At 32.5% G+C, this 25,216-nt stretch overlaps 2 protein-coding genes and 1 long non-coding RNA gene across 4 annotated transcripts; all 3 read left to right on the forward strand.

The window, feature by feature from the left end:
- Nucleotides 1-8,295: 8,295 nt before the first annotated feature.
- On the forward strand, nt 8,296-11,635 carry LOC107910067 (serine/threonine/tyrosine-protein kinase HT1). Of its 2 annotated transcripts, XM_041095943.1 has the most exons (4): nt 8,328-9,378; nt 9,808-10,263; nt 10,760-10,894; nt 10,975-11,635. In XM_041095943.1, the coding sequence occupies exons 1-4, from the start codon at nt 8,965-8,967 to the stop codon at nt 11,218-11,220; spliced, it is 1,251 nt and encodes a 416-aa protein (XP_040951877.1). In that variant the 5' UTR covers nt 8,328-8,964; the 3' UTR covers nt 11,221-11,635. The 2 variants fall into 2 exon arrangements, with proteins under 2 accessions (XP_016693300.1, XP_040951877.1); XM_016837811.2 differs by lacking the exon at nt 10,760-10,894 and having other exon boundaries at nt 8,296-9,378.
- Nucleotides 11,636-19,559: 7,924 nt separating this feature from the next.
- Nucleotides 19,560-21,796, forward strand: LOC107949991 (equilibrative nucleotide transporter 1). The gene is made up of 3 exons (XM_041095608.1): nt 19,560-19,563; nt 19,648-20,091; nt 20,852-21,796. The coding sequence occupies exons 1-3, from the start codon at nt 19,560-19,562 to the stop codon at nt 21,580-21,582; spliced, it is 1,179 nt and encodes a 392-aa protein (XP_040951542.1). The 3' UTR covers nt 21,583-21,796.
- Nucleotides 21,797-22,707: 911 nt separating this feature from the next.
- LOC107908306 (uncharacterized) lies at nt 22,708-23,934 on the forward strand. Its single transcript, XR_005915021.1, has 3 exons — nt 22,708-22,861; nt 23,117-23,162; nt 23,822-23,934. It is a non-coding gene; the product is annotated as an uncharacterized lncRNA (long non-coding RNA).
- Nucleotides 23,935-25,216: the final 1,282 nt, after the last annotated feature.

Consider the following 25,216-nt stretch of genomic DNA (forward strand, 5'->3'; position numbering starts at 1 on the left):
AGAAAGTACGGGAACATATATGAAAACACTGAACTCTAAGATGGTTCTTTGAATTTCAAAATATTTCCTTTTAAGTCTATAATTAAAGGACTCATTATTAATTTAATTTAATCACATTATATAATAATAGTTTAATTTAATTGTCATATTATATATCTCACTATTAAACACATCATATAATAATTTAGTTTAAATTGATTTAGGAAGAAAATATGAATATAACATTTATTTTTTATTGAATTCATTGATTATAGATATGATAGCATGCATGCATACATATACACATACACATATCAGATATATATAATAAAATAAAATTTTGGAATAATTTTAGTAACAATATTTCTAAACTCGTTCAAAGACATTTGTCACCTATTACACGCTGACACATCAACATGATTTTAATTTCGTAATCAAATTATTAGTAAAACATTATAAAAATTAAATAGATTCATAAAAATAATGAAGTGCGTTTTAATTAATACATACAATTGGCTCAGAGTATGTAAACTAGTATTACATATATGAGAGTCATAATGGCAGATCAGAGTTGGAAAGGATAAATGAAGCTAAAAACGCTTTAAATAAATACTCGTATTAATATAATTAAAATAATCATTTTTTTACTATAAAACATCTATTATTAAATATTTATAAAATTTAATTATTTAAAATTTAAAATTACAATATTAAATATAAATAATTAAATATGTACATTTAATAATGTCGAACATTATAATATTTCATTTTAAAATTTTAAAAATTAAAATTAAAATTTATTATTAATATAATAATATTAAGTTTCATTTAAATTAATTTTTATATAAAAAAATTACTCAGATTGAAATTATTTTTTTTAGAAAATGACTTATGTTCTTTTAAAAAAATAAGTTAATTTATAGAAAAAAAGACTTATTACGTAAATCGCTTTCTATTAATTAAGCTATTTTCTATGAGATAAATACAAAAACATAAATAAAAAAATAAGTAAATCATTTTTCGTAAAACAAATGCAATATTAAATAAAAGAACAAAAGATGAATTTGTTTAGCATGCGAATAAGCCGAAGTCACCAATATATTTTTTGCCTATAAAAGCCCAAAGCTCTTTATTTTGAAGAATACTTTGATCCTATTGATCCAAGAAAGTGACTTAAACAAATTGGATCATGTTTTCAAATATGGTATCAACTTGTGTAATTGGGTCTCAACTTAAGCCCTTACTCATTTAAAAGAGTATTTTTGAAACTACCTATAAGTTAATGATTATATTGTTCTTTTTTACAGAATGCCTAGAACTCTCTATAGCTCATTCTCAACCCATAAATAGGAGGATAACGCGCTTCATCGCACTCGAACCCACGTCCTATGCTCATACCAATCAAATTAAAACTCAATCGACTTTTTACTATATTTTTCTATTGCTCTATGAAATAATAATGTCATTGGATTCCTTGCTTTTGAAACCATTGTTTGTGATTTGGTGATAGGAAATTGAAAAAAGGAGAAAATATTCCACTTTGATTGTAAGGCAGACAATCTCTATTAGCTTAAACAACCTTTTCAATACAACACTATTCCCCCATTTTTCATTTAACAATACAAATAGGCAATAGCTTTGGAATAAAGTGAGGGTTCAACACCCACTTCAATTACTAACAATGAATAAATTCAATTTTAATTTTTTTTATAATAATATGTTGTTATTATTATAAATTTAATTAATAAACACAAATTCAAAACTTTTTAAATTTAATAAATTGATTTCTATGGAATCTTTAAAAAAGAAAACCAATTAATTATAATTGGGTTTTCAGGTGAATATTGTGTCCTATTTTCTGGGTTCACACCTCACAAGGGATCAAATCAACTCTTTCATCTACCACTTGACACTCTTTTGAGACAACTGATGATGAAATAAATGTATGTAACATCATAAATCACATGAATTTGGTATCAACCATACCATATTCCAACTTGTTTTCCAGCCTATGAAATATCTTGTCAAACTACAACAAACTTATATATATATCCTTAAAATATTTGATTTATTGCTTCATATTAATTTACAAAAGATGAATCTAGCCATCTCAAATAAATTAATGTTTAATTAAAAATAATAAAATTATAATTAATCATTTTATATTGAAACATAAATGGTTTTTCCACAAAATATTAAATTAGCATTAAATTCTCTATTAAATAATTTTGTTTGGAGTATAAATGAATCACAATGTTCAGTTAAGAGACAATCCTCTAACTTTTATTTATAATCTTTGACAAAATTAAAGTTAATTGCATTTGGGTAACCTCTCACTTTTATTAATTTGAAAAAATTAAAGTTAATTGATTCTAGACTTTAAAATGTTCTATTTGAGTCTTTAAAGAATCAATATTGCCTCAATTAGATTCGTTTCTGTCAATCTAGCCATTAACTTAGGCATTAAAACAATTTAAATCTCACCTAGAGCATAATTATAAATTTGTCTGTATCTACCGCATAAACAACTAGATTCTGACACATTAAAAAGAAGAAATAACCCTATATTTTAAATTTGATTAATAATTAAGACATCAAATCTAATAAAGAACAATAAAATAATAAAAAACCAATTACTTTAATTTATTTTTTCTCTCTATGCTTTCACCGATCACCAATCGCTTCAGGGGATTACCCCTATTCGTGCTAGTGGCCAAGCCACCAAAAAGGTACGTCTCTAGGAGGAAGAGGAGGTTTCTGATTTGGAGAATGTTCTGATAAATGAAGGGAAAAATACTAATGTCTCTTTCAAGGATATGTTGATGGTGGTGCTCGACAGGGGGAGAATGAGAAGGCTAATAAAGAAGACAATATAGCTTTAGATGAGAGGGATGTGATCTTTGGAGAAGTTGATGGCATTCCATCTATTCGTGTCTCGAATAGAGTTCATGATTAGCATGGCTAATGCAATAATTATCAAGCTATTAGTAAGGAAAATTGGCTTCAATGCATTGTCAAGAAAGCTTTATGCCCTATGGAAAACATCTCAAACGGTACAACTAAAGGATTTAGAGAATGATATTATTTGGTTAGATTAAAGTCAAAAGAAGATCATGAAAAGGTGTTTTTTGAAGTACCTTGGGTTATTTTTGGCTAATATTTAACAATCCAACCATGGATGACTTTTTTATGAAATAGGAGTTTCCCTACTGAGTTGTCGTTTAGATCCGTCTTCCGAGATTATCGAGTGCTATGTATAAAAGGAGTATAATGAAAGTGGTGGACAAATGTATTAGAGTTATCAAGATTTATTATAATACTAATGTTAAGTCTCAAGGTAAATTTGTCAGAATGGCTGTGTTGGTTGAATTACGATGTCCCCTTATTTCTAAAATTTGGATTGAGGGCCATATTCAAGGGATTGTATGAAGATATGCTGAATGTTTGTTTCTCATGCGGCCATTACAGGCATTTCAAGGATGGATGTCCTAAGGTATAGAGATATAGGGAGGAAGAGAAGGTTGCTAATAGCAACCCATCACCGATGACAATGAGGAAGAAAGTGGAGGAGGAGGCATGTGGGGACTAGGTGTTAGTTGAACGATGATCTAGGAGGAACTTTCACGAGGCTAAAGATTTTGAAGTTGATGTTTCTAGTTATAATACAAAAGATTGTGATTTGAGCTGATTACAGATTTGCATGAGAATAATGAAGTGAATCCACCTAGAGATGGCAATTTCCTTGTTGGCTAGGGGTCTAATGATACAAGAGCAATAAATAGCTTAAAGGCATTGATTGAGTCTTTCTTGTTAAAAAAAATGCAAATGGAAGGGGAATGAAGCCTTTGGGCCCAAACCTAGAAGATGATAACTCTAGGATATAGAGTTATTTTATTATTCTTAAGCTTATATTTCAATCAAGTTAAAAGTGATTTAGAGTATTTTTGTAATTGTTTTAGTTATGTTTATGTTAAGTAGTTAACTTTTAAAGTTTTTATTTTAATAATATATTTTTGCCAAATTAGACACTAAAAATGTGAAATTTTTTTCCTGAAAATGGTTAATAGAACATTGGAAATGTGGAGAAAAGAATATCCTGAATTTCGACATCTAAAGCCCAAATGATATAGCAATCCCGTAATATCAAGCTTGACGGGAACATATTAGGAAGCTCACATTTAAAGAACACCACATCAGCTTTTGGCCTTAAACAATCTCTTAAGCAAGTGCTGATAATGACCAAAAATTAAAAAGAATATGCTATGCGAAATTGTAAAGGCCCAAACACTCTCAAGATGACAAAAATAGAATATGAAAGGGAGTTGACCTAGTCCACAATCTTTTAGGGGATATAAATATCAGACTTTGAGAAAAAGAGATGGGAGTCATCGGGTACAAGAAAAGAATAAAAAATTTTAGAGGAAGAAAGCGAGAAAAGAAAAAGATAAGATGAGGAAGAACGAGAGACGAACGACTTGTGGAGAACCCCCAAACTTCGGCTCAACATCTCTTCGCCTTTCTCTTTACCTTCTATTTTGTTTTTCTACTGTTTGGAATCATAATTGAATTTTGTTTGACTGTTTTTAGTTTGATGATTATGGGCTAAACGGTATTATCTAGAATGATTATGGAATCCTAATATGAGATTATTGGTACTTTGCTAAAGATGTTTGATGAAATATGATGTTTATTTATTCAAGTGATTTTAGTTGTTAATGCTTGCTATTGCTTGAACATTAGTGGGTAATTGAGTTAGTTGCTAAATCTAAAAATGTTGTGATTAATGGACATAAAACTTGAATGGTACATGTTTAATTTCCTTAATGTTAAATTTGTAATGTATAAACATATATTATTACCATGCATAATCTTGTAGGAATGGTGCTTGCAGCTGTAATCTTGATATTAACTTGGCATTTACATATGTTAAATTGATTAAAAGATCGAACGTAGTGACTTCGAGAGAAGCATATAACTTGTTGATTTCAGATTAATAAACTATCGTATTGTCAGAACATTGCGACAACATCGCTAGCAATAGTTGTATATTAGGGGGAAATAATTGTTTTGGCTATTGATTACATTGATATTAATTTGTGTTATTGTTTTTAAGTTGCTTCATATATTTAGTTGAATCCAATCAAATTTTATTTACTTCCCAAATTGTCATTTGTTAATTTTGCAATTATTTTTTTAAAATCAATTCTTGGGGAGGCGATAACTCTAGTATTTACTAATATATTACTTGTGAGCGACTGTATATACTTGCACTTCATAAGAAAATTTACAACAAAAGACATGTCCAAAATTTGAAGGGTGTTGTGGCCCATCAAATTGTCATTAATGGACTAAAACCCTCTCACTTTACTCAATGAACCATCTATGGATGTCTCGCTTGATAAGGGGAATTCTACAGTGTGTATGGTGGAGAACGTTGATCCGAATGCAGGGATTAGTAGTAAGATTATGAAGGATGGTGGACGTCTGTTGCTTCATCGCAAGGGCTCATTTACAATTCCCTCGGATACATCGCTGCATGGGAGTTGTTTTGGTTTGAGGGCTATTTTAGGCGACGAGACGCATGCAAAAGGTGGCATGTTGGTTCCGCTTAATGAGGTGGTCAAGAGCAGTACTCATAGGCTCGAATCTATAGCTAGCGATGGTAGTAACCTCATGATAGAGGAGGAGTACGGAAACAAAAGTGATGGTGATGAGAAATAAGGGATGGATGACTGTTAATTTGATATGCAATTTTCTTTTCCCTTCTATATTTGCATCCTTTATGAATATGTTTGTTCTTGGAATTTTCACCTAGAATTGTTAAGGGTTTAGGGGGAAGCACACGCGTGGGCGAGAGTAGACAAAGCAGAAGCAAGAAAGTCGACTTGAGTAACGAAAACATTGGTAAGAATCTAATGCCCCGAAAACCCAAGGGTTCCTCCGTAAGGTTCGTCCACGGAGGGTAAGTCAAGGCCTAAGATCGGGCCAAAAGGCATTGTTGATGGACAATAGGTGAATATTTCTATACTATCCCTTGTTGGTCCCGAGGGATGGAGGAGGCTAGGTTAGCTAAAAGATGGTTATCGATTCAAGGACGTAAGGGGCCCCTATTTTTTTAGGTTAAGAAGGGGTAGAGAAATGCCCCGAGCTAATGTTCGAGTACCAAGAGCTACGACGCTAAAGTAACCTATGTTATACTCCCCAAAAAAGCTCGAATGACCTTCAACAAAACGGTACCTGTACCCGAAACCTACACAGGTGGGTAGGTAGAACCTAGGGCGCAAGACAACTCTCTCTAAGGAAGTTGGCAAAATAGCCTTGTAACTTTAAGAGAAGGGGTGCCTCCTTACAAAAGGGGTCGTAATGACCAGGCCCAGACGGCTATTTACCAAAAACACAAGTCTCCGCAAAGTCGTAAAACCATATATGGGAGCTGACACTTACCCAGTGCTGGAAGGTCAAGGAAGTTGGTGACCTGATGACAGGGGAGCCGATGATTGAAGCCCGGTGAATGGCGGCCGTAACTATAACGGTCCTAGGGTAGCGAAATTCCTTGTCGGGTAAGTTCTGACCCGCACGAAAGGATAATACTAGATTCCACTGCATTGTTAAAGAATATGTTAGAGAACATGACCCTACTATTCTGAATTTGGTTGAAACTTGTATCAGTGAAAAAACTGCGAACAAGTTGATTAGTCAGATTGGTTTCCCCAATTTCCATAGAGTTGAAGCGAATGATTTAACTGAAGGCATAAGGGTGTGTTGGAAGGATACGGTGAATATGGAGATTTTATTTAACCACTCGCAATTTATTCATTTTCATGTCAGTGCGGATAGGGCCAACTCTTTCCTTTTCACTGAAATATATGGCAATCCTCGAGCTGTGAAAAGGGATGTTTTGTGGGATTGCTTGAAGGTTATTGATAGTGATGTCTCTAATCCATGAGTTTTAGTGGGTGATTTTAATTGTTTTTTGTTTGCAAAGGGAAAAAAAGATGGATCAATAAGAAGGGGTATAAGAGGTTTCTAGATTTTATCTTTGTTTGTACTTTGAGAGATTTGACATTTGTTGGTTTTAAGTTCACATGGAATAGGGGTGCCACCTTTGAAAGATGAGATTAAGCTATTTGCAATGACAAATGGGAAGTGGCTTTTCTGGATACACTTTTTACTCACTTGCCAAAGTTAAAGTTTGATCATCGTCCCCTCCTTATTAATTTGGTGGTGCATAAAGGAAAGAATTCACGTCCTTCCAAGTTCTTTTCGGCTGGTTATCCCATAGTTCTTTCCCTGATCTTGTTAAGGAGTATTAGGAAAGACATGATAATATTTTTAATGCTACTCAAACTTTGTTGAAGTTGTGAGAACTTGGAATACAAAGGATTTCGGTAATATTTTTGAACAAAAAAAGAAGCTTATTGCGCGGATCCTAAGGGTACAAAAATCTATGGAAGTTAATGATTATGTCAAGCTTCATAAGTTAGATGCGAAGTTATGTGCTCAATTAAAGCATATCCTTGATCAAGAAGAACTTCTATGAAAGTAGAAGTCTAGATGTGATTGGATGACGCTCGGTGATCATAACACGAAATTCTTCCATAGTAAAATTGTGACTAAGAGAAGAGCCAATTGTATCTCAACACTCAAGGATAACGATGTCAATTGGTGTTTATGTACATAATGCATAAGCAATTTGAATCTGACACATTAAAAAGAAAGAAATAATCTTTTCTTAAAATTTTATTAATCATTTCTACTTTTTAAAACATAAAATCTAGTAAGTTGATTATTCGATAAGCATATACATTTTTACAATTTGGTCTTTATATTTTAAATGTACCCTTTCTCATATCATTGATGATTAAGCTTACGCGAAAGCCTAATTGATGTAATATTGATACTTCAATGACTAATTTAGAATTTGTTTAACAGCTCGAGGATGTTTAGTGCAATTAACCCATAAAATCATGTAAATTGAACTGTTGGTAGCAAATCGCATGCTTACAATCAGAAGCAATTACCTATTACTAGGATCAGTATGTCAATTTTGATCAGATGGTAAAGGATGTGCCAGGTGGACATTCATGTTTAGCTGCTTCTTTCTTACAAGCCATTCATGTCCAGCTACATGCAAAAGCCACTTACATGGCTTTTGAGTGATGAATAGTGGAAATTAATGGGGAATATGAAGCAATGGCATACACCATAGAATATAGAGTGAAAAAATTATGATTTATATTTTAATTAAATTTAGAATTGAGTAAAGTAATATTTTTAAAGGGAATATTATATTTAGAAATTTAGTTAAAAAACATTGAAGTGGGATATGAGAATATCTTTTCAATCAATCTCTTTCTCTTATCTCTTTATTTCATATTTCTCAAAAGTCATAGCTTTCAAACTGCATCACTCAGTGGCTCACGAGATACCTCTGAGGACCCTCTCTTTGAATTCATATTTCTGCTGCTAAACTACAACCCCCCCCCCCCCCCGGTGAAATTTCACCTCTCTCCTTTTCTTTTCTTTTCTCTGGAAACAATCTGCATTTCCCATGAAATTTGCTGCTTCTTTTTTAATTTTCCCATGAAACCAAACAAAACCATGGCATGAATGATGAAACCCCATACTAACTTTCTCTACTTGTTAGTCGTTTATATGCATCTCATTGCCCTCCCATGAAATTTTTCTTTTTCCTTTCCTCCAATGTTCTGGGAAAATGGAAACTTGTTGTTTGGGAAATGAAAACTCTTTTTCATGAAAACCATTTCCTCTTTTTCATTCTTCTACCAAACCCATGTTTTTGAATCAGTTCATGCACTTCCTGAAATCAATGCACACATTCAGAAGGAAAATACCTTTTGATTGTTTGTTTTTGGACTGAATAAAACTTTCCCAGGAAAAAAAAAGGTTCCTCATATCTGTATCAACATAAAAAAAAGAGAGGATAAAACAAGAAAGAAAAAGGAGGCCTTGGAAAATCTTCAAATGGGAACCTCATGTTTCCATGCATTTCGCCTTCGAAAATCAAGGAGCAAACATTTACAACTCCCTTCTTCATCAAGGTCACGTTTGAGTGATATGGAGAATATGGAAAAGAAGAGATTTGACAGCTTGGAGTCCTGGTCCATGATTTTAGACTCTGAGAACGTGGAGACATGGGAGGTTTCAAAGGAGGATCAAGAAGAGTGGACTGCTGACCTTTCTCAGTTGTTTATAGGTAACAAATTTGCCTCTGGAGCTCACAGTAGGATTTATCGTGGGATTTACAAGCAGAGAGCTGTTGCTGTTAAAATGGTGAGGATCCCTAACCAAAAGGAGGAGACTAGGTCCACACTTGAGCAACAGTTCAAGTCTGAAGTTGCTTTGCTCTCACGCCTTTTTCACCCAAATATTGTTCAGGTAACACTTGGAAAACATGTTCTTCTTTCTGGATTTTTGATGATCAAATGGATTACAACTCCTTGATTGATTCTTTCAATTTCCGAGTCTAGAACATGTCTAGTTGTTTATTTGAACATAAACTTCCAATGAATTTTTCTCATGTAAGACATGGTCTCGACTTTAGCTTAGCTTACATTGCCTTTGGAAATGTATTGGTACTTTATATTTACAAGCTTAACATAGGGTCCTTAATGGCAGATCACTTAACAAATCCTTACTTATCTATTTGTTTATTTTTGCTGTTAATATCATAGGCAGTGGTACCTTCTTTTTTTTAACTTCTTTACAATAGTATGTGGGGAAGATAGGTTAATCCTTTCCTCTTAATCTTTGGTTAAATGGATCAAAAGTAGAGGTTTTTGTTGCTAAAGTTTGTGCCTTCTACAGTTTATTGCTGCTTGTAAGAAGCCACCTGTCTACTGTATCATCACAGAATACATGTCACAAGGGACTCTGAGGATGTACTTGAACAAGAAAGAGCCGTACTCGCTATCAACCGAGACGATACTGAGGTTAGCACTCGACATATCCCGTGGAATGGAGTATCTTCATTCACAAGGTGTGATACACAGAGACCTCAAGTCAAATAATCTGCTTCTAAATGATGAAATGCGGGTTAAGGTGGCAGATTTCGGTACGTCATGTCTGGAAATGCAGTGCCGAGAAACTAAAGGAAACATGGGAACTTACCGCTGGATGGCTCCGGAGATGATTAAAGAGAAACCTTATACTAGGAAAGTCGATGTGTACAGCTTTGGGATTGTATTATGGGAGCTTACAACAGCTTTGCTTCCTTTCCAAGGAAAGACCCCTGTGCAGGCTGCATTTGCTGTGGCTGAGAAGGTTAGATATCCGTGAAAGATTCGAATTTTCTTCCGTTCTTTTAGATAACTCTCTCTGGATTTATTGCATTTACTTCCATTCATTCCAAACCTTTTTTTTTTCAGCATAAGATTTAGAGCCAAGTTGAGAAATAATGATCCTTCCAGCTGAAGCAACTAGTTTTATGGATTGAGTTGAGATGATTTAACTTATTGCTTCTTAAGTTTCTTATGTTCAAGTATTTTCCTTTTCTTTCATCTCTATTGAATCAATGAGATGCTGTAGAAAAGAATTGAAAAGATCTGCATTACATCTTTTTCACTATTTAGTCATTGATGATCACACTTTTCATGGTAGCTCCTTCTGGTATCATAGATTTCATGTATGGAATCATTCTTGTTTCTTAAGACAATGATCTGTTTCTACATTGGTTGCCTCCTTAGGCACTATGAGAAATGTAAATAACAGCAGGCTGAGATGAACCCCTATCAATTGTTAAGTTGCTGATTGCTTTCAGAATCCGACAGCTTTCACTGAGAACCTATGTTACTCCCAACGTATCTACAATATCGAACTCCTCAATGAAACATATGCATATGCTATGCACATATCAATGCCTATTCTGCAGTGCCTGTATGACATATATGTAAATGTATGCTACACAAGCTCATACATTATCTGTTATAGTTTTCTTATTATGATGCAGTTTCTAACTTTTAACATTATTGGCAGAACGAACGACCTCCACTACCGGAGAGTTGTCAGCCAGCACTGGCGCACCTCATAAAGCGCTGCTGGGCAGCAAACCCTGCAAAGCGGCCGGACTTCAGCGACATTGTTTCCGCCTTGGAAAAATATGACGAATGTGTTAAGGAAGGCCTTCCATTAACTTCCCACTCCGGACTTGTCAACCGAAATGTCCTCCAACGGTTAAAGGGATGTGTATCTATGAGCTCATCTATACCTGTACATGCCTGACTCTAATATATATAAAAAAGAAGAAAAAAAGGTATTTTTCTTGGTCATTCTCTCTTCAAGGTCAAGATTACATAATAATTTGTACATTTTTCTTTTAATTATCCAAGCCATGGTGGGTGGCTCATTAGAAGTGATTTAGGATTTGAACCCACTATTTCCTATTGTTTTCCCTACTTGGTTTGGCCAGTTTTTATTTCTGACCAAGAAATTACAGTTGATGATGGGAAAAACAATAAGAATAGAAGAGGTAGAAGGATAATGTAAAAAGTTGGATAGTGTGATTGAATCCATAATTGTAGGAGCTATGGAATGGTGGGTCTAGCTTGGGGTTCATTAGTATATAAATGATACTGTTGTTGTTTATTATGTTTTACAGATTGAAGAAATTATTCTTTTTTACTTTCTTTCAAGGAAATCCCCTCTTCTTATAATTGCTTCTAAGATGTTGTTGGTCCTTGGAGACGAATCACTGATTTTACCAACTCATGTTTTGCTTCATATATTTGAAGATGCACAAATCTTCTGGGCATAGGCCATCACGCCCCTAACCTCTTACCATTCATCATTTATGGGTGAAAACACTTTCATTTTTGTCTAAAATTTTAATAAAATATTTAAATTTCACATTTAAAAAAATATATTAATTATATTTTATTAAATGAAAATAACGAAATTAAATATATCAACTCAGTACATATTATTTATTATATAAAAACATCAACTCTAAAATCTATTCTTTTATTAAAATAAAGTTTTTGTTTATGTAAAATTTCTTAATATATTTATTTTATTTAATTAAATATCGACTAATTATTTATTCTTCTTCTTCTTCTTTTTTTTTGTGAGGTAACTTATTACTTATTAACATTAACATTAAAGTCATTATTAAAGTAAATTTATTTAATTTATTTTTTTACATTAATGTATAAATAAATAATTCTTAATAAAATGTAAACTATTTATTTACTACTGCCTTTTATTTATTTTTATTACAATTAATCATAAAATTCTTACTAATGTAAATTATTAAATAATGCTTATTAAACTAATTATAAACTCATATTTTATATTTATATTGATGTGTAAATATATTGTAATATAAAAAAATATACAATTATTTTTAATAAAATGTTTAGTATTTCAAATATAAGTTTTTGTTAGTATATTATGGATTATTTTGAATTTAACATTAATTGCATGAAAAATTAAGCATACATCTTCAAATGAATGATTGAAGATATTAAAAAGTTAGTCAAATAAGAAAATATTATTTTTATCATATTTAATAAAGGATTATGAATTAAAATAAAATAATACTGTTGATATATTAGAAAAATTTATAAATGTATGACTAAAGAAATTTCAAGTTACAAAAATTATATCAAATTTCATTTAGATATATTTTTATTCTAAATAAATATTCAAAATTCAAATTGAAAAATATTTCATACAATACATTGCAAACAAATCTACACCCATGGAATGTGGCTAAGGACTTCATTGATGTGAAGTTATGCAGAGACTAGAGAAATATTTGATTGCCACAACAAAAATAGCTTGAGAGATAAGTTTAAAGAGGAGAAATTTGAAGACGTCTGGCCAGCAATTTCTTATTGAGTTTCATGTGGATAAAATGAAAAAATTGTTTCTTAAGCAATGATGGAATTGGATATTCAATGGATGTGTTTGTATTATATGAATTTAAGTCTACTTGGGTAAAGTGGGAGAGTCTTCACATCTCAAACACAAAAACTTTTCAAAATATTATTGATTCATAGGGAGAGGTAGTATCGGTGGAAGAATTACTTGAGAAAGTTACAATTATAGTAAACTGAATATGAAAATTATAACTAATCAATTAAGTCATATCAAGTAGGTTTGGGTACTCAATTTCGATGATTATCAGCTCTCGATTAGAATATCATAAGCGAAGATGAGTTAGTATTGGTTCGCTATTTTTTGTTTGGAAAATTATTTTAACCAATTCATATTTTCAATGCCATTGGACGTTGAATGAAATGCCTTTACAGATCGGAAAATGAAATTGAGAAGGGTAGAGGAATATGTTTGTGTTGATGGCGGTGAAAATGAAAAAGAAGACAAGGCACATGGTATCGAGCACGATTAGGCATGCATAAATAAAGGAGTAGATCTTGATGATCAGTGGAGAGATAGTTGTCAAGAAACAATGGCAAGTGAAACAGTTAATGGAGGTGAAGGAGAGCTTATTACACTAACATTAGATCGATAATTCATAGGCTTCTTTAATTAAACTTGGCCCAAATTGTTTAAAGGTCAATGCAACTAATGACCTCATGACCAAACCCTTGGAGAATGAAAATAGATAAATGGCCTTAAAATTATTGGAGTCGATAGTGAAGAGTTGAACAAAAGAAAAATTGAAGAGGACAAGTGTCAATAATTAAAAATAAGGAAAGGGGAGCTTATAAGAGATTAAGGATGCAGACTATAACAACTCGATTTTCAATGGTGTCCAAAACGGTGGTTTTGGAACTCTATTTTTCGATGATCTAGTAAGTAAATATTATTAATATTTACTATTTTATTATTGTGTTATATTTAATTTTGGTCCAGAAATTTTAGTGATTGGATAGTTAGTTAAAGTACAAGTGTTTCAACCCTAAAGTCAGTGCTTTTGGAAAATGAGGTATTCGGACCTAGATTTCGTAAACCGAGCTTGTAAATATAATATTTACAAGGTTTCTATGTAGGTGAATTGAATTTTAGATAGGTAATTTTACTGAATTAGTGATTAATTAAGGAATAAGGACTAAACTGTAAAAATCATAAAAAAATAATCGCTATTGAATTTTTCTAGCTGAAAAGCTTAATTGGAAATGGTTCAAGGGTTTAAATGAAAAATAATACCCTTTTCATTATTATGGACGGTAAGTGCTTGATTTTATAATAAACAAAAGTAAATTTTAAGTAAAACATAATAAAAATAAATGAAAAAGGTCATCTTCAACCTTACTTCTTTCTCTCACCATTCAAACACTTTCAAAGAGGGAGGAATAACCATTGTTTGATTGAAGCTTTCAGCCCTTGCATGTAAGTGGTTCTAAAGCTCGTTTTTAGTAAATTTTATGTTTTTGAGGTCGTTGTAGCTTAATCTAGCTAACCTGGGTATTAAATTGTAAAAATTTTAAAGTATAAAAATTTTTAAATTGATGATTTTTGAATATTTTGATGTTAAATAGCTTGGTTGTAAGCTTATATTTGATTATGGACTAAATTGTAAATTGAAATTGGTTGGTTTTGAGTTTAGGGCCTAAAATGAAAATAATTTAAAATTAGCATGAACTTTCTTTAATAGTAGATAATAGAGGGATGTATAAGGATAAAATTGAAAACATGTTGAAAAATGAAACTTAAACGTGAAAGATATGATAATTTTAGTTTTAGGGATTAAATTGAATAAAATATGAAACTTTAGGGAAATTGTGTAAAATGAAATTAAGTTTTCATATGGCTTGAAAAAAATATCATAAGGTGATTGGCATTGATATTTTGAAATGAATCAACGTATAGATCAAGAATTGAATAAACATGTAGATAATCGAGGAAAAGGAAAAATTGTATATTAGTCATTGACACTTCTATTGTTGTTGTTTGTACCCGGTAAGTTCATATGGTGTAGTTATATTTATAAATGTATTAAATATGCTTAAGTCATGAGATTTTGTTATATAAATTGTATTTCGAAATGTGTTCAAAATGTTACAAAATGGTGAGAAAGGATTGAATTGTAAAGAGTTCTTCTAAATGTGTATCGAGCCCAGATAAACATAGGATAGGATACAATTGGCATACTAATAGGGATAGTTGTGTGTTTTTACAGGATTTGCACTACAGTGCCTTCTAATTTGCACTTTGGTGCCTACTGATTCGCACTTCGGTGCCTACTGCTCGGCACTTCAGTGCCTACTATTAAAGCATTTCGATGCCTACTGGTGTTTTGTAGTCACTCGCATATCTGCCATTATAATGTATTCATTTGATAGTTCTGGTGAAATGATACTGAATTGAATTATACGAGTGAATTGATAGACTATATGGTTGTCTATGAAATACTCACCTTACAATTGTGATATGTTGTGACATGAAACTTAGTTAAACTTGATATTGTGATATGTTTAATTATGAAATGAGGTAAGTTTATTGTTTTAACACCTATGAGCTTACTAAGCATATATAATGCTTAATTTCTTATGTTTTCTTGTCTTGTAGTTGTATTTTGCAGAATGTGAAGATCGAATCAACTCAGAGCTCACACTATCCAGTCTTCGATTCGGTAGTCTTTTATTCGTTCTTGATTCGATTTTGTGGCATGTATATAGGAAATGGTATGCACATATATGAATCCTTAATACATGGAGTATTGAATCATGAATGTGGTTTGGACTCTTGGAATGGATAGATGTTTCATAATTTTATGAGATAGTTGATAATGTTTCAAGATATGAAGGAAACATGTTTGTAACAAAGTTGATATTAGAGTGCTTCAATATGTGATACTTGTATATATGCCTTATTATGTTTGGATGTCATCTTGAATGGTGTTAGTTTTGAACCTTATATAGTGCTTAACTTCATTGGTAAATGTGTCATGTATTAAGATGTACACTTTAGCATGTTGTTAGGCAATGGATAAAGCATAAATGACATATTTGATTATGATTTGGTTAAGATTGGAATATGAAAGACGAATGGTAAGCTATACTTGAGTAGTTGATGAATACATATAGTGATAAGCTTAGCAAAATGTCCATTTCACACAAGATAGCTTGAATGGTTTTGTGGTTGGTTAATTGGATATGTTGGTATGCATTTAAGTTGGTTTTGTACAGGTTTGAATGGCCAAATATGCATCATTTGAGCATATGGTTTGGCTTGGGACAAAATAGGTACCAAATAGTCTTATTGTACCAAAAACAGATTCCTCGTCGCAACGTAGAATTCTTCTCGTCGTAATGTCAACCAATAGCCTGTTACGTCCCGACGTCAAGTGGTTCGACGTCGTGACATGACTTATTGTCTAGCGACATCATGACGTAGGAATGGCTCGTCACGACGTGGAGTCTAAATTTTCCAAACTTTATAATTTGGTTCTAATTCATGCTCAGGTCATCAATAGAGCTTCTATAAGCTTGATTTCTATTTGAGTGACATCATATGATCACGATTGAGGTATGAGTGATTATTGCATGATTATTTTAATATTTTTAGTTCTAATTATAGTAGTAACATCTCGTAACTCAATCCGACGATCGGACCAAGTAAGGGGCGTTACAGTGGCTATCATAAACTTGATAATATAAGGAAATAATATAAAAATGAGAGAAGTAAAATCGTCGAATTAAAAGAAGTGAAAAATACATGAATGATTTTTAGTAATTCTGATATTCAAAATCATAAGAGAAACTTGTGCAAAAACACAAAAGCGTGGAAGGTCAGCAAACTCAACAAATTATTGATGATATGTGATGATCAAGTAATGATCAACAAATTGGTTTGTAACACTCTAAACCTGGCCTAGAAGTTACGACTGGATATTGATGAATTACATCAACTTGTTTAAAAGCTTTTGTTTTAATCAAAATCAATGTACGTTTCGAAAGCATAAAATTTGGCAAAACTCTCACAAATATTTAGAAAAACCAATGTCTAAAAACACTTATTTAAAACCCAGAATCTGAATCTGAAATCGTGTGTTTTAAAAGTATTAATGTTGGCAGATCGTTTCCAATTCTAAGGTAAACATTTGTTAAAAACCATTTGATTATTTACAGAAAAACACTTAAGTGATTACTTAATACTTGCAGCAGAAATTTCCTGAGTTTTTATTTCAAAAAATCAAATTTTTAGTTTGATACATCATACAATTTTGTAGTTTAACATTAAAATACAAAAATCCAACAAACAGCGTAAAACAAAAAACAAAGCCTAAAACAAATTTACAGTCCAAAATAATTAAAACATAAACCAACATATATATTTAACCGGTAAACAATTTGAGCTCTCACACACCATCCGATCCTGAGTTAGCTGGTTACCTAAAAGGCCAAAAATAAAAGGGTGAGCTATAAAGCTCAATGTGTAACTAAACTCAAACAGAGAATACAAATAACACAACAATCAAATCACAGAATCGCAGAGAATCTCATATAAACCAATTGAGCAAAACTAGGACTGCATGCTTATGCCAATGTGGTACTTTTCAAAAAAACATAATGCAGATTTTTCAGAAAAATTCCTACCCAATTCCGCTACACACCAAATAGAGTTCCCTAGAACTCACCCATCCAATCACACCAACAGATAGTTGTGGTCAATGTCACCATAGTTGTAGCTAAAACTGCCAGATCAGATATATGTGGTCAAACCACTATATTACAGCCAAGCTGTTAGAACAAATGTATATGGTCAAGCCATCATACTTGCAGACAAGCTGTTAGACAGAAATGTGGATAAACCACCAGATAGTGTAGATCATTAAATTTCTAAAACTTCCTCCTTTCTATATTATCCTAAACCCCATGCAATGTGACATGACATGCATGTACAATATCATAAATTAGAAGGCATGGCATTCCATACTTTAGTAGAACAGACGTATCACAAATTCAACGTAAACTAATAAATTTCATCATAACGTCACATGCATGATCATATAGCAAAATCCAAAGATACACAAATTTACTAGATTCAGACATTGTATGCTTATAACCAACATAGCAAAACGAAAACATACCATTAGAATTGACTGAACACAAATCATACATATACAATTCACATACCTTAAACACATAACATACAGAAGCATATTAACGGTTACCTTGTTTTCAAGTCTTATTAAGCAGTAAAGACCCTACGGAAAGTCTAATTACAACTCACAGATCAAAACGAGCCTAGATAGAAAATTTCAAAAAACAGGCTCACACGACCCAACTGGCCAGCCCATGTGGCCCACACGACCCAATTGACCCAAACCGTGTGGTTCACACGACTTTGTGGCGTCGATAGTCCACTTTTTGGCTTCGTGCTATTCGTTGTTTTTTGGGTTTATAACATTTTGATTGTGATTGTTGAGAATGTTACTTTATAACATTTGGTATACATGGGAAAGTATTGATTAAAACTTTGGGAAAATTACATTATCATGTTTGATTCGACAAACACATTCATGAGAATATAATGATAATTTACGAAATTACTCTTATTAAATAAAAAATTATATTAATGTATTTAATGTTTCACAATAAATTTTATTATTAGCAATTATTTGAATTAAATATTAAATAATAATGTTTTAATTATCCATTTTTAAAATTATCATTTTAATTTATAATTTTGATTGGCAGTAAAATCATTTCAAATTTATGATGTGTATTCTGTGAATATGACCATACATATATTGATACATGTATGGAGAGCAGTGGCGAAACTACGGGAGTTGATAAGGGCCCGACCCCCCTAAAATGAAAAATTTTTCGTATGGCCTCTTTAAATTTTTTTAAATGTTAAATTAGTAAAGGTAAAATTGCACTTTGCCCCAAAAATATAAAAAAAATTGATTTAATCCTTTAAAAATTATAAAGATATAGTCTATTAAAATTGTGAAATTACATTTTTTCTATCATAAAAATTACAATTTAATTTTGGCCCCTAATGACAATTTTTTCTATCTTAATATAGGCTATTATAAAGATACAATTTTTTCTATCGTAAAAAAAAAAACCTACTTCCAAAGATTAAATTGAAGCAACAAAGAAAATGTTAGAAATAAGAGGAAGCATGCAACAATTTCTTTTTTTATGTTTAACGGATTAATACCCTAAATTAAAATAATTTAAGAATAATTTTGTCATAATATATACTTTTAACTTTTCATCGGCATGAGAATGAGGATCATATTACGATGTTTATAGAAAAGTAATTCTCAAGAGAAAATAAGATTATGAGGAAAGCAAATAAAATTTAATATATCAAGCTTGAATTCACACTGTGTTTGGTTTAATGTATTAGGTAATCCATTACTGACCGATTACGCGCCTATTACATTACGCCCCTAATCCGGCGTTTGGTTCGCTGTAATAGGTATTACGCGCGTAATACAATCCCGACCTAATCCCCAAATTCCCTGCTTTTCTAATCCCTTCCCAAATCGAGTAATAGGTATTACGTCTGGCTTCCCTCCCCAACTCTCTGTTTTACCCTCCCTCCCTACCCGACCCTCTCCTCTTCTATCCTCATAATTTCTCCTCCCAGTTGCATTTTGGTGGAAAAAAACAAAACAAAACCAAACAAAAACAGAAATGGGTTTCCCCGATGCATCCGCAATCGGCGGAGGCCCGAAACCCGACTCTGAATCTGCCCTCCTCCTCCGCACATTCCTATAACCAGAAGATAAATTCAATTTGGGCTACATCATCTACTTCACTTTGGGCGTTGGCTTTCTCCTCCCATGGAATAGCTTCATCACTGCCGTAGATTACTTTTCCTACCTCTACCCGGAAGCTTCCGTCTACCGTGTTTTCGCCGTCGTTTACATGGTCGTCGGCCTCGCTTGCCTCTTGGTCATTGTATTTTATGCTCAAAAGAGTAAAGCTTACATGCGGATCAATATTGGTTTGGGCATTTTCGTGGTTTCCCTGCTCGTCGTGCCTGTTATGGATGCAGTTTATATTAAGGGTCAGGTCGGATTGTATGACAAATTCTACGTCACGGTCGGTCTTCTCGCTCTGGCAGGTATAGGCGATGCGCTTGTTCAAGGTGGGCTCATTGGAGTGGCTGGGGAATTGCCTGAACGCTACATGCAGGCTATCGTTGCGGGATCCGGCGGTTCTGGTAATTTAACGACCAACTTTTTGACTAACTGTAGATATGGATGTTAATTTAATTTTGTTGATCCATGAATTCTTGAAAGTTGGTGAAGTTTATTAGATTGGTACTTAAAGGAGTCATTGGTCTATTTCTAAGGAACTTGTTCTTCATTATTTGAAGGCTCAGAAATTTAGCTGTTTAGTATTGTTCTGGTCTGTGACCTCCGGTTTCCGGTACCAACAAGGGCCTCGGCTAACTCCAGAGTTGACCCAGGTCTGACTCCATTTTTGGGAGGAAGCTCCCTCTATGTGGTTTTCTCCATCCATAAGATTCAAATTCAAGACTTTGCTTAAGGGCATCGAGCTGTTCAGTAATTACTAATTATTATAGTTGAAGTAGCCCAACCAGTGGTTTGACTCAAGGATAGCTTAATTATATGTTAGTTGTTTTCAAGGTATGTTTTGCTTTAACAGCTTAAAAGTTGCCTTGATTCGCCAGGTATGTAATAAAGCTCTTGATGACACTATGAACTCTGAATCTTGAACCACTTGTAACATTTTTCCTCTACCACACATGGTCTATGGCTATGCTTTTTATATGGTGTAATAGAAATTAAACCATAGTTACTATTAGTACCCATGTGGTCAGTAGTTTCACTTGAATATTCCTGGATACAAAATTCATTTCTTTCATTTTTTATCTTTTGTATTGAATCCTATTATATGAAGAACTGTGCTGCTTCCTCGTCTAATGAAATTTTAATTTGTCAAATTGTTGGGCGCAGGGGTCCTTGTTTCAATGCTAAGGATCCTAACCAAAACTGTATTTCCACAAGATGCTGATGGCCTGAGAAAGAGTGCCTACCTTTACTTTTTTACTAGCATTGTGTTTATGGTCATATGCATAGTCTTGTACAATGTGGCACACAAACTTCCGATTATGCAGTACTATGAAGAGTTAAAGGCTGAGGCTGTTAAGGAGGAAAAAGCAGAGAAAGGTCCCATGACCGGGCCTGTTTGGAGAGCAACCTTGTGGAATATAGTAGGAACAGTCAAGTGGTATGGATTTGGGATCGTCCTCATATATGTTGTGACTTTATCAATATTTCCAGGATACATCACGGAGGATGTGCACTCATTGGTTCTCAAGGACTGGTATCCGGTCCTCCTTATAACAGGCTACAATGTGTTTAACCTGGTTGGCAAATCGTTGACTGCAGTCTATCTCCTTGAAAATGCAAAGGTTGCTATTTCCGCTTGTGTTGTGAGGTTACTGTTCTTTCCTCTCTTCATAGGTTGCTTGCACGGCCCTCAGCTCTTCCGAACAGAGTTTCCAGTCTCGTTACTGACTTGCCTTCTAGGTCTAACTAATGGCTACTTGACAAGTGTGTTAATGATCATGGTTCCCAAATCTGTCCAGATACAACACGCAGAGACTTCTGGCATCGTTATGGTGTTATTTCTAGTAGTTGGTCTGGCATCAGGATCAGTCATAGCTTGGTTCTGGGTCATCTGATCATCAGCCAAGATCTCTCCAACAGGTGGCCGCTATGAATTTGTGCTAATGATGTTTTTACCTTTGTAAAGTTTATCTAAAAGCCGTTGTTTGTAGCAGTGTTTTTCTTCAAATTGTATGATGAATACTGTGCCTGAAGTGTGCATATCTGCTTTCAATGTATGCCTGCATCTTAAAAACATGAAAAAGAAAAAATGGAAACATTTGGCTATTATCTGCTTTTAGTCTAGTTTGCTTCCATTGAATTTCTATGATGTTGCAGCAAATATAGTTATAGAGTTTAAATAGGAAAATTGGAGTGATTTACGGTATTGAATTTCTATGATGTTGCAGCAAATATAGTTATAATATATTTAATAATAATTATGTTAATTTATATTTTACAGTATCATATATTATGATTTGAGTAAATTCATATAAGAATATTAATTATTAAGAATTTTATTAAATTATATATTTTAATTAAAATATATTTAATAATAATTATGTTTAAATATGATTAAATTATTTATTATTGATAATAATAATCTTATTAAAATTTAAATAACAATAACAATAATCATTTACCAAAACAAATTTATGCTAAGGGTATTCTAGTCATTTTAGTTTTTTCCATTATGCTATTACACCTCTATTCCATTCAACCAAACACAAGATTACTATTACGCCTCTATTCCATTACATTCAACCAAACAGTTGATTTGCTATTACACCTCTATTCCATTACACCTCTATTCCATTACACCTCTAATCCAATACACCTCTAATCCAATACAGCGAACCAAACGTGCCCTCACTTTTTAGCTAATTAAACTATTAAGAATGTAATCATTTTTTTTTCATACTAAATAATACTTTAAATTATTTGATACCAATTTAAGATCGAAAGAAGCTGCAAGGTCCGCATTGATAGATACCGATCATCATGACCTTGGGCAACATTAACACCGTCTTTGGTTCAGTGTAATAGCTAATCCATTACGCCCCGATTACGCGCCTATTACATTACCGATCTATTCCGGTGTTTGGTTCGCTGTAATAGGTATTACGTGCCTATTACAATACCGACCTAAGCCCCAAATTCTCTGCTTTTCTATTCCCTTCCCAATTCCCAGATTACCTATTACGTCCGGCTTCCCTTCCCAAGTCTCTGTTTTACCCTCCCTCCCTACCCGAAATCGACCTCCACCCTCTCCTTTTTCTGTCCCCATCATTTCTCCTCCCATTTCCCACTGCTTCATTTTTTCTCTCGGAGCACGTTTGGTTTTTGAATCTTGAGGTATGAATCAACGTTTGGTTAAAATGTTTATGATTTGCTTGTTTAAAGTTTTCTAGATCTTTTTCTATATCTATAGTTTCTGCTAGTTCTATTTCTTTGTTTTCTTTTTGGTGCTAAATACTCGCTCGAATTATTTTTCGATTTGGAATTAGGGTGTTTTCCGATTATAATCTTACTATTCTGAAATCTTACTAATGCTATATCGGTTACCCACAATTTTTTCGTAACGAAAAACATGGTTGGTATTTTTTCCAGATTTTCTGTTGGCAGGTCTGCCCATCGACGCTCCAAGAGTGCCTTTGTAAGTTTCTTTTTTAAATTTTTTTCCTGTTTCTCTTTTTTTAGAAGTTTATTTGGGTGGATTCTGTAACATTCAAATCTGAATATTTGGGTTTTTATTTCCCTTTTGGATTAGTTCATTGATGTTTCATCGTTGATTGGGTTTTCGAATTTTAAATTTTGTTTAGTTTCTTGTTCCTTATTGCTTTGATTTGGTCGAAATATCCCTTTTGTTTTATGTGTTAGGATTGGTTGATTTACTTTTGAGATATCATGTCATTATGGTGGAAAGAATTGTCTATAAAAATTATATATTGTTTTGTTTATGGTAATAAAAATCAATTTTTCATTCCTTGCTCCAATTCGAACAACTTTTCAGCAACTTTAGTTCCAATATCCAGTGCATTAAAAGTTTTACAGGAACTGAGTAATGAACTCCAGATTCTAGCATCTGGTTCATCAGGCATTTCATTTACATGTCGACCACACCCTATGTTTATTTATTTTTATTTGTTTTAGGGTAGCATAGATAGTCAATCTTGGTTTCAGTTGAATATTTTAACTTCAAAAAACAGATTTAATGTTGGAATTATTAAATGATTAAATTCAACAAACGAGTATCCTCTTTATTGATTTTTGCTGTCTCTCAACACTTAATCGATTTCCCTTTTCTCATTACAGGTTCTTTCTTCCAACACTTCTTCATCGCAGTCGTCCCCGATTTGCTCATTACAGGTTAGTTTTCCATTGGTATTCATGGTTTTGTTTGTATGTTTTCCCCGGTTGCATGTTTGTATTGCTGTAGCAGCTTTTGTTGTTTCCTTTGTATGGTTTTGTTTGTATGTTTGTATTGCTCATTACTTGTTTCTCGATGGCACAGTATTTGATATTTAGCTTTATAACCTTGTAGTCATTAAGGAGGAGTAAAATAACATTTGAATGTTCATTGTCACGTGAAAATTCATTTCTTATGTATTTATATGTACCGTTTCTGTTTGAAGTTTTCCCTGCACCGGGTAGATAAATGAGTCACTTTTAAATGCTTTATGCTATTGTTCATGATTTCTATGCTATACAACTAAATGATGTTTATTTTTACTGATATTCTTTAGTGTGTAAATTTTGAATACATTAATTGAGCCCATCTTCTGATACCTTATTAGTATTTATTTTCATGCATAATTTGATGTTTGTTAACTTGGTCGCAGTAGTCTCTGTGTTATTTTAGAGAAATTACTTTTTAAGTTGATCTTTTATCAGCAGAAAAGTTCCCCCTGCTTCTATTTTGATGCTAATTCATTTCTATTTTAAACTAACTGAAGAAAGAGTCATGTTGTAGTTTTGGAAGTCCCACAGTATGGAGTTAAGCAAAAATTCCATTAATGCTCCTTACCTATTTAGTATCTTCAAGATTCTGCTATGGTACTAGATAGTTGATAGGCTGCGGATGTTCTCCAATTTACGTCTATGCAATTAGATGTTACTAATAATTTAGCTTTGGTAAGCAAGTTAATATTACCAATAACGTTTTCTGCTTCCAGTAGGCCTTATTTACTAGTTTATAGATATTTTCTGATTTATCATATATAATAAATTTGTAAAGGTTCCCTCTCCCTTTTTTTATTTGTTATTGTAACCTAAAAAGATATTTAATAGGGAGCATTTAATTCAGATTATATTATCAGGTAAATTATATTTTTTTATTTCGTTTATTGTATAAAATATAAGATTTTATTGCTTAATTAATGAAATTTAATATTACTTACAAACACTTCGTACTAAATTGTCTTGTTATATAAGAATTGTTTTTTTTTTAACATTTATGGGTAATAAAATTGAAACAATTTTAAATATCATTAATATGCAAATTATTTCTTTGATCATAGGTAACTTTTTAGATTTTATAATAAAATTGTAAATGCTCTCTCTCTATATCAAAAAATATATATTCCCTCTCCCAATATTCTCAACTTTCCACAATCCCCTCTTCCTCCATTTGAAGCAGCACTTGTGGTTTTCGGTCTTTCGAAAAAATTATCACATAAATCTTTTTTAATTTTTATCCATTAATAAGTA

The sequence above is a fragment of the Gossypium hirsutum genome, chromosome D06, assembly GCF_007990345.1.
Source record: "Gossypium hirsutum isolate 1008001.06 chromosome D06, Gossypium_hirsutum_v2.1, whole genome shotgun sequence".
NCBI lineage: Eukaryota > Viridiplantae > Streptophyta > Magnoliopsida > Malvales > Malvaceae > Gossypium > Gossypium hirsutum.